The 13,474-nt window shown below is 43.6% G+C and overlaps 1 protein-coding gene across 2 annotated transcripts; it reads right to left on the bottom strand.

Annotated features, from left to right (window-relative positions):
• Nucleotides 1–216: 216 nt before the first annotated feature.
• On the bottom strand, nt 217–12,378 carry ift46 (intraflagellar transport 46). Of its 2 annotated transcripts, XM_033049661.1 has the most exons (13): nt 12,306–12,358; nt 11,579–11,715; nt 11,281–11,377; nt 9,863–9,951; nt 8,943–9,073; nt 7,553–7,627; nt 5,450–5,543; nt 4,756–4,884; nt 3,236–3,354; nt 3,013–3,079; nt 2,851–2,911; nt 1,379–1,464; nt 217–443 (listed from the first exon to the last, which is right to left on the bottom strand). In XM_033049661.1, exons 4-13 carry the CDS (start codon nt 9,914–9,916, stop codon nt 351–353), a joined length of 909 nt encoding a protein of 302 aa, XP_032905552.1. In that variant the 5' UTR covers nt 9,917–9,951; nt 11,281–11,377; nt 11,579–11,715; nt 12,306–12,358; the 3' UTR covers nt 217–350. The 2 variants fall into 2 exon arrangements, with proteins under 2 accessions (XP_032905552.1, XP_032905551.1); XM_033049660.1 differs by lacking the exon at nt 11,579–11,715 and having other exon boundaries at nt 12,306–12,378.
• Between the last annotated feature and the right edge of the window lie 1,096 nt (nt 12,379–13,474).

Genomic DNA, 13,474 nt, shown 5'->3' with positions numbered 1-13,474 from the left:
TTGTTTCTGTCTGTTAAACCAAACTAGTGCAGGATTCCTGCAAAGGAAGTGTTTCTCTACCTGCTTTATATATACATGCACAACATATTTTTTGTAAAGATAAATGAAAATTCAGCCAGTCTGGTGACAAACCTGGCAGTTTATCATTTCTTTAAAAGAAAAATCTTGATTTTTGTTGATCCAGTTGCAAAAGACTTGATACATGAAGTTGGAACATTCTTGTTCAGAATAATATTTATTGGAAAAATGTACAGAATAAATAGAAAAATAAACAACTCAGGATGGTTTTTTTAAAGAATTCAAAGAAGGCTTTAAAGGTTCCTCTGGAGTTAGTTGCCCAAAGCTGCTATTTAGTCATACGTTATTGTGTCCACATCTGCGTTGTGAGATGGAGGCTCCTCAGAACTGCTCACCTTGTTCCCTTCTGCAAGAGCTTTGAAATGCTGCAAACAGAAGGGGACAACAAGTGAATAGCTATTAAGTGCCTGCAATAAAACCACTCATCCTTGTACCATTATAGATGGAAATGCATGCAAGAGGAAGTTATTACCTATAACCTAAAATTAATTCAAGTCACTCCCAATGAGAGAATTATTTAAGTTTGAAAATGAATTGCTTAAGCAGTAAACATTAATACAGTAAACATTTGCAAATAGGATTTAGCATTACATCAGGGTCAACGTGTGTAAACACGAACAACCACTGAATTCTGTTTATGATCTAGAATAAATCAAATTACAGTTTGGATTGGTGACTGTGATCGGCAACTTTATATAAATTCAGGCCCAGAGGATTTAAGGACTAAAATAAGAAATAATTTTTATTTTCACACAGGCACTGGTGATTATATGGAATGAGCTGCCAGAAGAGATGGTAGAGGCTGGTAGAATTACAGCATTTAAGAAGCATTTAGACAGGGATGTGGATAGAAAAGGAATACAAGAAAATGGGCAAAATGAAGGAAAATAAGAGAAGTGCAGATAGGCATTTCAGTCAGCATGGATGATTTGGGCTGAAGGGCCTGATTCCATGTGCTACAATTGTACAACTCTAAACCACTTCCAATTGTATAGTGTAGAAACGAACAACAGATAGACAAAAGTGCTGGGGAAACTCAGCGGAGAGAAGGAATGGGTGACTTTTCGGGTCAGAAGAAGGGTCTCGACCCGAAACATCACCCATTCCTTCTCTCCAGAGATGCTGCCTGTCCCGCTGAGTTACTCCAGCTTTTTGTGTCTATCTTCGGTGTAAACCAGCATCTGCAGTTCCTTTTTGCACACTTATTGCTATGTGTGGAATGGGAGTGGTATGAATGGAAAGCAACATTCTTGACAGACATTGAGGCTTTTTGTTCATTCTTGATCTTGGCATGTCTTACCTGTGAGTTTTTGAACTCTGAGTGTAGGGTGAACAGCACATGCAAGGATTGGATACGGTCCTTGTATACAGGGATGTCCAGAATTGCTGAAAGGGGGGAAGGGATGGCAGGAGACAAAATATATATATTTTTAAACAGTAGTTACTTGCAAAGCCTCAGTATCAAACATCCCGGGGGGGGGGGGGGGGGGGGGGGGGGGCAGCAAATCAGCCGTCTCATTTTCATGGAGCCTACGCTAATGATCTTGTGAACAATCTTAATTAAATAGGTCTGACTGAAACAACTGACAATTGCCTGTCACTGCTATACTGTTTGCATCACAGCCTGGTCAAATATTTGTACAGCAGGCAGAGAAACTTGCGTGCCTGCTCTCCATAGTATAATGGCAGTGAATTGGACAAGTCTATAGCACAGGGGTTGGGCCACTGATGTAGCAGACTCGTAAATTAGCTGGTTTAGTTTAGTTTGGAGATACAGCACGGAAACAGGCCCTTCAGCCCACCGGGTCCACACCGACTAGCAATCCCCGCACATTAACATTATCCTACACACACTAGGGACAATTTACACACACACCAAGCCAATTAACCTACATACCGAAACATCTTCAGAGTGTGGGAGGAAACTGAAGATCTCGGAGAAAACCCACCCTGTCACGGGGAGAATGTACGGACAGCATCTATAGTCGGGATCGAACCTGGGTCTCTAGAGCTGCAAGAGCTGTGAGGCAGCAACTCTACCGCTGTGCCACCGTGGCCACCTACAGCTGGTATACAGGTTAATGATTCTTATTAATAACTTCTCATAGTAGGTACCTAAATGTGACGACTTGGAACAAAGCAGAAACATTTTCTCCCCCTCTATTGTAAGCACCGTTTTCCAAGGTATACTTCCACTGGAACTGTTGTTTCACTGGTGGGTCTCTATCTGGTTGCAGTGACCAGTAAGTTGCAGCAAGCTGTTCATTCTGGGAATTATCATTGCCACATTTGATGCTGAATGATGACTGCATGTTTGTGCTCTCTACTGGGGGAAATCGGGCACAATACACAAGTGACTATTCCTCTCTCATACCTGGAGCCATGGAGCATCATTAAAATGTGCCTTAAAACACTGTGCTTGAATCAAAAATCTGAAATAAAACCAGTGTGGAAATAGTCTGCAAATCAGGTGGCATCTGTGGTGAAAAAAAAGTTAACGAGGCATTGAACCTGATAGTGACATTTCTCCACGGATGCTGCAGGACCTGCTGAGTATTTCCTGCACTTTGTTTTTACTCCACTGGGGCGATGGGTAGAGTGAAAGATAAAGTCAAAGAAATAAATGTTCATCTCATTGTTCCAGATTTCACTCATTTTCAAAAGGTAGATAGGGCAAACAGCCAGCACATCCTGTGGCAGCCAGTCTGTTACAATACACATTATCTGTGAACTCTCTCCAGCATTTAATTAAAGCTACCATTTGGTGCTTACCACAGATCATATCAATGTACTGGGGCAGGTCACAGTTGGTTTCTGCTGTGGGCAGGCTCACCTGAGTTAAAAGAAAGATAATTTAGACATTGAGAGAAATGCTTCTCGCTGGCAGTACTGATAAGCGATACCAGATTTACTGTTCTGATGGGGCTCACTCACCTTTCCCAGCAGCTCCTCAAACTCTGGTGGCCACTCCTGCATGAGCGAATCGATATCAGGCATGGGCCTAAGGAGGGAATAGAGTGCATCAACTACAGCTACGAGATGTGATCACTTATTACATTTCAATTGCTGCCCAGTTCCACAGGTACTGTCCAGTAATGGTGATGAAGGAAAGCTGAAGTCCACAATGGGTATACACAAAGCGACAGACACAACTCACTTGGTGTAGTGAACATTAGCGGGTGGTTTGGAGCGGTGCAGCTCACTGATACTTTCCATCCAGTTGTCAAGAGCCTTGGGATTCTTTTCCACATTCTCCAGACTTTTCACCTTCAGCTGCTGTGGTGAAAGAAATAAACATTTTCTTAATCTTAAAGGTACTTTAAACCCTAGGATGTGATTCCTCAAAGTTGAACTAATTGCCACAGGTACAGTTATTAGATGTACATTCTGTTAACTCTTTTCCTTCAGGTAAGTCCTTGATAAATATCTCAAATTAAAAACGCCTGACTTTGTGTTTGAATCAATCTTGCCCGTCTCCACCGCTGTAGCTTTGTTACTGTAAACATCTCTGATTCTGACCGCATGCATATCTATACTTACATCGCCCCATCACGGACAGCTGCGTAGAAATTAAGATTAGAATTATTTTTTTAAACTTCTTTTCCAAGGAAACCCATCTGTATGTATAAATTACTATTTACTTGCCAAACTCTCTCTTTAGGCAGCTCGGTGTCAAATTGTATTAAATGAAGTTCCCAGGAAGCATTTAAGAACATTTCTCTATGTTAAAGATATATTGAGGTATTAGAATGTTATATGCCACATAGTACCTCAGCCAAATGACCACATTCAAGACTACGTAAACAGTGCAGTTGGTACACAATTAGATCTCTGTCAGATAATGTGCTCATCTGGCATGCATGTATGTGCTTCCCATTGAAGACACTGGATCATGTTGTTCCTGTCATTTCTCATGACTGTGGAATGCATTAATAAGACTCAATAAATGTAATTGCATTTAAATTCCACCAACAGCATCAGACAGATATCATGTCTTGATATTACTGTACTGATGGAAGACCAAACAATATGATCTTGTTGCAGTGAAAAGCCTTGGATTTGTATTCTCTTGCGTGTCCCTAACAGGATATCCAAGACCACCTACTGTACGTTAAGAAACTGTTGCAATGCAGCCAACATGGTAGCCAGTCTGCACTCAAGAGTTACATGATCAGAGGGAGAACACTCAAACTCTGCACAGTCAGTACCCGAGGTCAGGATGGAAACTGCGTCTCTGGCGCTGTGAGACAGCATCTGTACCACTGCGCCATCCATTATAATCATTTTAAGCGATTTCTCTTGAGATATATTGTTTCACCACATTGAAGGGGAAGGGGCCATTAATTGGCTTCTGTAAAGTGCCCCTTTTGTGCAAGGAGTGGATAACATAGAACATCTATGGAGCGAAGGAATAGGTGACGTTTCGGGTCGAGACCCGAAACGTCACCTATTCCTTCGCTCCATAGATGCTGCCTCACCCGCTGAGTTTCTCCAGCATTTTTGTCTACCTTTGATTGCTGGGCTAATCAGCAGTCCTGCTCTAGCTCAAGTTCGCAACTTAAAATGTGCCGAAGATGGACACAAAGTGCCTGAGTAACTCAGTGGGTCATCCAGCATGTCTGGAAGAAAAAGGCTGCGTAACGTTTCAGTCTCAAACTAGTGTGCCCCTCTGCTTACCGTAACACTGTGCTGCTTTGAATTCTCCGTTAACCACAGGGACAGTACAGTCGGATCCGACTGCTTTGCACAAGGTTCATCCAACGGGATCAGGCCGAGGTTGTCCGACTTCCCATCAGGACGTGGGACCTACAGGCCACAAGGAAAATAACAGCAATCAACATTCACAAACAACTTGTATCAATTGTCCAAATGTGTGCTGGTGAAGGGGAAGTCTAGAAACAGTTTAATAATTAGTTCCCCACTTAGCCTAGGTTAACATAGTCAACTTTAGCCAGATTTTATGACAATGTTAACCTGCCAACTAGTTTGTTAATAGTCCATTTTTTATTTTTTCAAAGTTGATCTCGGGTCTGCGTGGAGTTTGCATGTTCTCCCTGTGACCGCGTGAATTTCCTCCGGGTACTCCGGCTTCTTCGCACATCCCAAAGACGTGTGACTTTGGAGCTTTAGTTTGGTTTTGAGATACAGCATGAAAACAGGCCCTTCGGCCCAATGAGTCCATGCTGGCCATCAATCACCAGCTCTTTGTTATCCCACTTCTACTGGAACACCCAGTTCAAATAGGTCATTCGATGTATTTCAGAACGATTGAAAATTTAATTTCAGAGAAAGAAAATGGTTTGAATATATTAAAAGTCAAATGGTTATAACTAAATAAGTCATTTGAATACAATTAAAAGTACGTTTTCACCTTCAAAAAAGCATCAATATCACCAACTGACGGAATGAAATCAGGAATGAATGGCTTCAGTTTGTGATCCAGCTCAATAGACTGTGGAGTATACCTGTCGAACATGAACAAACAAACTCAAAACTCACAACCACTTCTAAGGACTTTTTCTAACAGCAGATATGTATTTAACAGGAAGCTAGATAAATACTGTATGTAGCAGTATAATCATAGTCAAAGGAAGCTAAGAAAAAAACAAACATCATACATGTTTTTTTTTAAAAATCATGTATTTTTATGGGCTCCAGAGAGATGCACGGCTTATTCGCTGATCTTCATTCCCACTCCATGAAGGAAAGTCTCCAATCAGTGCAAGTTTGAGAAGGTGAACAACTACTTGCACACAGCAAGTTCGGAACATGCTACAAAGGTGCACACCAGCCACATATACAGTGTGTAAGAAAGAACTGCAGATGCTATCAGTATCAGTCAGTATCAGTATATCTTTATTGTCATTTTCCTGAGTACTCACATACCCAGAGGAAACAAAAAAAGGTTGCTCAACCAGTGTCCATTCAGTGTGCAGTACAAATAACAACAAATAACTAGAAATAAAAAACATATATCATGAACAAATTAAATTAAACACTCTACTCTCTACTAAACATCAACAGACGTTCCGATCGGCAGCGGCACGACAGTGGCTCTGTCCAGGTTGATGGTTGGTGCGCGATACTTTGGCAGGGGGCTAAGTCCGTTTATCAGTCTTATAGCCTGCGGGAAGAAGCTGAGGAGCATCCTGCTGGTTTTGCAGCTAATGCTCCTGTACCTCTTCCCAGATGGCAGGATGGAGAATATGTGATGCGATGGGTGGTAGGGGTCTTTGATGATGGAGATGGCTCTGTTGATACATCTCTTCCTGTATATGTCCAGCAAGAAAGGGAGTGGAGCACCAATAATCCTGCTGGCGGTCTTCACAATCCTGTCAAGTTGGTGCAGTTCGTACGCCTTGCAGCTCCCGAACCAGGAAGTGATGCCGTCGGTTAATGTGCTCTCGATTGTCCCCCTATAAAAAGTTCGTAGATGTGTAGTGGGGAGACCTGCTTTACGAAGTCTTCGGAGAGGGTGTAGTCGCTGCTGGGCTCTCTTGACCAGTGCTGTGGTGTTGGTTGTGGACATCAGGTCATCTGACAGGTGGAGTCCTAGGAACTTCACGCTGCTGACCCTTTCCACATCAGCTCCATCGATGTGCAGAGGTGTATGGTGTTGTTTTCCCGCCCTCCTGAAGTCAACCACCATCTCCTTAGTTTTTCCCACGTTGAGAATGAGGTTGTGGGATTTGCACCATCCTGTGAGCAGCTCCACCTCCATCCTGTACGCCGACTCATCATTGTCAATGATGAGACCCACCACTGTTGTGTCATCAGCGAACTTGTTGATGAAGTTGCTGGTTTGTGGTCAAGGAAAGAGTGTTCACGTCACGGCCCTCTTTCCACCACCACGCACAAGAAGCGACAAGACAGTCACCATTGTATGCAGATGCCGAGACGTGTGTTCAGCTCTGGCTGAACAACTTCTAATCTTGTGTGTGGACTCGATAAGAAGAAGAAGATGCTGGTTTAAATCGAAGGTAGACACAAAATGCTGGAGTAACTCAGCGGGTAACTCTCTGGAGAGAAGGAGAAGGACGTATCAGGTCTCGACTTCGGCGACGTTTTGGGTCACAGAATATTATCAACATGTAATGAGGGTGAATAGGGAGGAACATGCTGGTGAGGTGTACAGCAAATCAAGAACATGTACTGTTGGCACTTACTGAGTTAAATACGGGCTCTACATTTCGGTAACGAGTCAGCATTTGTAGCTGCCCACTATTATTATTAACATAAAACTGCCAAATTGAGTTTGCTTTGGCAATTCAGTTTTACTTGGTATCAGTTTCTGCCACAAACTTATCAACTCAATTTCTGCCTAACAGCAGCTGTAAAGATAGAAGGATGAGGGAGTGGAATACATACTATCAGTGAGACTATTATAAGATCCCTCTTAAAACCTGTGCAGATACAAAACTACCTCTAACATCACAGGCATCAAAATGAAATTAATTGTATGCAGACTGCTTACCGTGTGATATACTGAAAGAGCTCCTTTATTTCCGTAGAAGTAGGAAGATGCTCATAATCTGCAGGATCATATGCACTGAAAGAAAAATAAATCCACATTATAGACAATTACACCACTTTCTGATTCGCTTAAGAAGGAATGCTGGAAAAATCAAAGATAGACAAAAATGCTGGAGAAACTCAGCGGGTGAGGCAGCATCTATGGAGCGAAGGAATAGGTGACGTTTCGGGTCTCGACCCTTAAGTCATTTCCCAATTAAGCAGGGACATTTTACAAAATCAACAGTCAAGAGTGTTTTATCGTCATATGTCCCAGATACCAATATATAGAACAATGAAATTCTTACTTGCTGCAGCACAACAGAATATGCAATCATAATAAATAATATAACAAAAACTCAGAAAAAAAGAACAAACAATAACAGAACAATAATAATAATAATAATCTATGTATTTCATAGCTTATGAGGTTGTGGTGTTTATTCAGTCTGAAGAAGGGTTTCAGCCTGAAACGTTGCCTATTTCCTTCGCTCCATAGATGTTGCTGCACCCGCTGAGTTTCTCCAGCATTTTTGTGTACCTTGTAGTGTTTATTAGCCTGATGGCTGTGGGGAAGCAGCTGTTCCTGAACCTGGACGTTAAATCCATAGACTACAACTGAAACAATAAACAGCTCATCACACAAAAAAAACCTCCACATCATCTCATTTCTAGTTCCACCCTAACCCCACTGCTTCCAATTTAAATTATTTTCTTCTGTCAATTAAATCTTGCAATGACTGAACATCTAACATACCCAAGATTAACACAAAAAGCTGGAGTAACTCAGCGAGGTGAGACCTTTCTTCAGACTCAAATTCTGAAAAAGAGTCTTGACCCGAAACATCACCTATTCCTTTTGAGTCTGAAGAAGGGTCTCGACCCGACACATCACCTATTCATTTTCTTCAGAGATGCTGCCTGACCTGCTGAGTTACTTCAGCCCTCTGGTCTATCTATGGTGTAAACCAGCATCTGTAGTTCCTTCGTACACATCTACCATACCCACCTGTCCGCTGACTACAACCTCCTGTGTACTCTCCTCCCTCTCCTCTTCATTCTTAGCAGAGCTTTTAGTCACTTCGGCTCATGCTCTGGAAATCCGATCTGAGATTGCTCCATTCTTGCGGAGTACTTTTTCGTGTACCAGATCTTTTTAATCCTCTTCCATAAATCTCATAAATTCTTCAAAATCTGTTTTGAAGAAAATCTACCTTACGTCAATACTGATCAGCGATTTTACCTACAGACTTCTTAACTAGATGATAAGATACCAAGCAATGGACTGAGCCACAATGTCATGAAGGAAACAACTTTGGTTTTCATTTCTGTTCAACTGCTGCCTGACTCACCCTTCTGGTGGTGCTCCATGTTCTTCATCATCTTCATCAGATTCTGTGTCGTCTGAATCTTCATCTTCCTCCTCATCCTCATTTTCTACAAACCCCTGCTGCAGGGACTTTGAGCTCTTCTTTTTCTCCTGCTAAATATATAAATTCTACACATTACGAAGAATAAATTACTCGGCTGATTACGTTGCTAAGTATTTAAGTTATATAGAAAATTGAGACAAACTCAACTGCAGCCTCTCTGGAAACTCAAGAATTTGAGTCAAGCTGGCCGAGCTCCTCCTTATGTTTGGGGAGGAGGTGGCATAGGATCATCTTTGTGCCAAGCCCATTAATGTTCCTCTACAGTAGCACATTATATTCTTAATAGGTTCGTTGCCGTTTCTCTGTTCTACATACCATGAAAAACAAAAATCTCTCCCTTTTATTAGGATAGACTCAAAAAGCTGGAGTAGCTTCAGAGTCTATACACTGCTGACCCACCAATGAACACCTTTTTCCACTGCTTGCTAATGTCCTGCACTGGAGAAATTCAAATCTCATTTTATTTCAGCCTGATCATCACAGAGATTAAACAACTGTTGCTTTTCATTCACACGTCTGAAAGTTAGGATTAAAATGGCCTATAAATTGAACATGTTCCTAAAATGGCTGTAAATTTACAAACATCTTGATGCTGTATTTGGATCTGGATCTTACCTAAGCCTCCTCATTTTTAAATTTCATGTCAATGTCCAGTGCCATCAAATGTGTAGAACTGATTGTGTACCAGAATAGTTTGCAAAAGCAATCTGTGCACAGATTTGAGCCCAGATAGTGTTATTTTACAATGGAGACATACATGCCACTGCATAATGTTTATGTGTAACTGCAGAATTAATGACAGTGAAATGATAATGTGCAATCATGAATGTGTTTGTTACCTCTGATTTCTTACTGTTCTCCTCCTCGTACTCATCGCTGCTGTTATCTGCCATAATTCTGGTTTGGGAGCGGCTTATCCTGGGGCCAGCTGAGAGCAAACAGAAATAAATATCAGAATATCTCTTGGATTTTTATTCCATTGGTGTGAATGAGCAAAAGATCCATGGCCATGAATGAGCAAAAGACCACACTCCATATTATTTTTTATGTTAAAATGCAGTATCAGGATCTTGTCATCATTCATAAGATTAGCAGTTATTACTCATCTCTAACTGCCCTCGAAAGGGTGCTATTAAGTTGCTTTCTTGAATTGCTGATAGACACAAAAATCTGGAGTAACTCAGCGGGACAGGAAGCATCTCTGGAGAGAAGGAATGGGGGACGTTTTGGGTCGAGACCCTTGTTTGTAAACTGCTGTTTATTTCTAACAAAGGCATACCCACAGTGGTTTTGGGGATGGAGCTCCAGAATGTGGACCCACGATGATTTATTTCCAAATCAGAATGGTTTGCTACAAGGAGTGCAACTTACATGTGGTGGTGTTCCCATATACCTGCCGGCCTTGTTTGACTTGTTGATTGAGATCATGGGCTTGGTAGGCCGTTGCCGTAATCTGGATGAGTAGCTGTAGTACATTTTGCAGATGGTAACGAATGCAGTAATTGTTTGAGTTTTGTTTATTGTCACCTGAACCGAGGCATAGTGAAAAGCTTTTGTTGCGCACTATGTAGTGGTGAAGGTGGGAATTAATGTTGTGGGTGGTTGCCGAGGTTCTCTTTCAAACTGCTTTGTCCTGGCTATTCAAGAAACTAAATTGTCCCTGCATACACTGAAAGGGAACAATGAAATTCTTACTTGCAGGCTTTTGGGTTTCCTGACAATCGATGGCACTGCATTCATTTAGATATGTGGAGAGTATTCCATCATAAACCTGACATATAGTTGCAGATAGTGAAAAGGCTTTGCAGTGTCTGGAGGTAAAACACTCGACTCAGGACATTCAGTCTCTGATCTACTCTTTGGCCCACCGAGTCCGTGCCGACCAGTTAGCTAGACACTAGCACTATCCAACACACTAGAGACAATTTGCAATTTTACCAAAACCAATTAACCTACAAACCTGTACGTCTTTGGAGTGTGGGAGGAAACTGGAGCACCTGGAGAAACCCCACACGGTCACAGTGTGGCAGTGAATAAATCTTTCAATACACATATCATGGATATCTGCCTTTGTGACTTCCTCAATGGCCATTTCTCACATCAATCACTGATAGATGTATCATTTTATGTCATAGCAGGCCACATAATAACCCTCATGTTACATATGACCATACATATTTCCTAGTACGTGACACGATCTAGCCTTTTTGCCCTCCTTTACATATATACCCTTATATCTCAAGCTACCTGCACTTACCAGGCTGCCTTGGGGATGGGGTATAGATGCTTGCTACTTCTTCCGAATCATTTACATCCAGACTTTCATCATATGGCTGGTTAGTAACAAGCTTTGTCTGAAAACAGATTTAAAAATGGCTTTAATGTAATGAATAGCATGGTTTTTTATGCTTAAGCAAATCATTTTGTGCTATATTTAACATAACAAACTTTGGCTAAATGATTTAGGGAAATGGGAGTTGGAATTTAGTAATCCCAAGCAGGGTTGAATGCGTCTTTTTCACAGTGTTTCACCCGACCCTCGGTCCAAAAATTACCTTCCAGGTACCGGAGAAGACGGAAGTCTGCGGGCCGGATGCTTTAGCCTATGAACAACAGCCTGACAAAAGTGTTATTATTGTCCAAGAGGTCCAGTAGGGAGTGGAGAGCCAGTGAGATCGCATCCTCCGTTGACCTGTTGTGACATTAGGCAAACTGTAGTGGGTCGAGGTTCTTGTTGAGGTAGGAGTTGATATCCACCATAACCAACCTCTCAAAGCACTTCATCACAGACACTCTCTGAGTTACACACAGTCCCTGAGTTACACACAGTCCCTGAGTTACACACACAGTCCCTGAGTTACACACACAGCTCCTGAGTTATAGAAACATATAGGGAAACAGACAATAGGTGCAGGAGTAGGCCATTCGGCCCTTCAAGCACCGCCATTCAATGTGATCATGGCTGATCATCCACAATCAGTACCCCTGTTCCTGCCTTCTCCCATTATCCCCTGATTCCGTTAGCACTAAGAGCTAAATCTAACTCTCTGTTGAAAACATCCAGTGAATCGGCCTCGACTGTGGCAGAGAATTCCGCAGATTCACAACTCTCTGGGTGAAAACGTTTTTCCGCATCGAAGTTACAGACAGTCCCTGGGCCGGACGGGGCCGGGCTCGCTCCCGCTGCTGAGCCCCGGTGCCACTAAGGTCCAAGGTGCGGGAAGAGATCTATGACCTCGGGGCGCCGCGACCCCCCAAACTAGGCCGCGTTGCCATGGTTACCTTCGCTCCCTCAGAGTCCGACTCCGCCATGGGCGCCCCGCCGCTCACTACGCCTGCGCCCTCAGCTCACTGCGCCTGCGCCCGCCCCGCCCCGCCCACCGCGGAGTGATCGCCTGGACCGCGGGGAGGCAGCGCTCCGCCCCCTCCCGTTGGGGAACCGCTGTGCTGCGGCTGCTGGGGAGAGTCAGGCCAGGCAGCATCTGGGGAGAGTCAGGCCAGGCAGCATCTGGGGAGAGGCTGGCCAGGCAGCATCTGGGGAGAGTCAGGCCAGGCAGCATCTGGGGAGAGGCAGGCCAGGCAGCATATGTGGAGATTCAGGCCAGGCAGCATCTGGGGAGAGTCAGGCCAGGCAGCATCTGGGGAGAGTCAGGCCAGCCAGCATCTGGGGAGAGTCAGGGCAGGCAGCATCTGGGGAGAGGCAGGCCAGGCAGCATCTGGGGAGAGGCAGGCCAGGCAGCATCTGGGGAGAGGCAGGCCAGGCAGCATCTGGGGAGTCAGGCCAGGCAGCATCTGTGGAGTCAGGCCAGGCAGCATCTGGAGAGAAGGTACACAAAATCTGTCTGAAGAAGGGTTTCGGCCCGAAACGTCGCCTATTTCCTTCGCTCCATAGATGCTGCTGCACCCGCTGAGTTTCTCCAGCAATTTTGTGTACCTTCGATCTTCCAGCATCTGCAGTTCCTTTTTGAACACAGCATCTGGGGAGAGTCAGGCCAGGCAGCATCTGTGGAGAGGTTTGCAGAGCTAATCCATTGTATCTCGGTACAATGGAGCTACCCACATTGTCCATGTTGCAATCAATAGCTACCTACATTGTTGCTGCAAAATCTTCCAAAGGCAATGAAAATAGAAGCAGACCATTGCAGATGTCCTCTCCCAGGCAAACATCACCAAAGCAGAATTACACTGAGCTATTGAGCTGGCCACGTTGCTTGTCAACAGACACCATCCCCGGCTGTCATGGGAACGGATCAGCAGGCAGTCTGAGAGAAAGATTTAAGAATGTGCTCAAGGTTTGCTTGAGGAAATGCAATATCCCCCCCCTGAATCCTGAAAATCCCTCTTGAATCCTGAAAATCCCAGGCCCATTTCGAGGAAAATTCATCATGTGAAGCTGACGACACCCAGATGACTAACATTGCACGTCAATAACCGATAAAGCTGGAGTCTAC

The sequence above is a fragment of the Amblyraja radiata genome, chromosome 33 (genome assembly GCF_010909765.2).
Source record: "Amblyraja radiata isolate CabotCenter1 chromosome 33, sAmbRad1.1.pri, whole genome shotgun sequence".
Lineage (NCBI taxonomy): Eukaryota > Metazoa > Chordata > Chondrichthyes > Rajiformes > Rajidae > Amblyraja > Amblyraja radiata.
Note: the sequence above shows the minus strand (reverse complement) of the source record. Positions and strands in the feature narration are given on the sequence as shown.

Bases quoted from the DNA above. Each gene is read 5' to 3' on its own strand.
- ift46 (XM_033049660.1), bottom strand. From the start codon at position 12,335: ATGGCGGAGTCGGACTCTGAGGGAGCGAAG. The intron at 9,952-11,280 runs GTAAGTGCAGGT...GTTTGCTCTCAG, and splicing joins CCCATCCCCAAGGCAGCCTG to CTGGCCCCAGGATAAGCCGC. The intron at 9,074-9,862 runs GTAACAAACACA...TTATATATTTAG, and splicing joins AGAACAGTAAGAAATCAGAG to CAGGAGAAAAAGAAGAGCTC.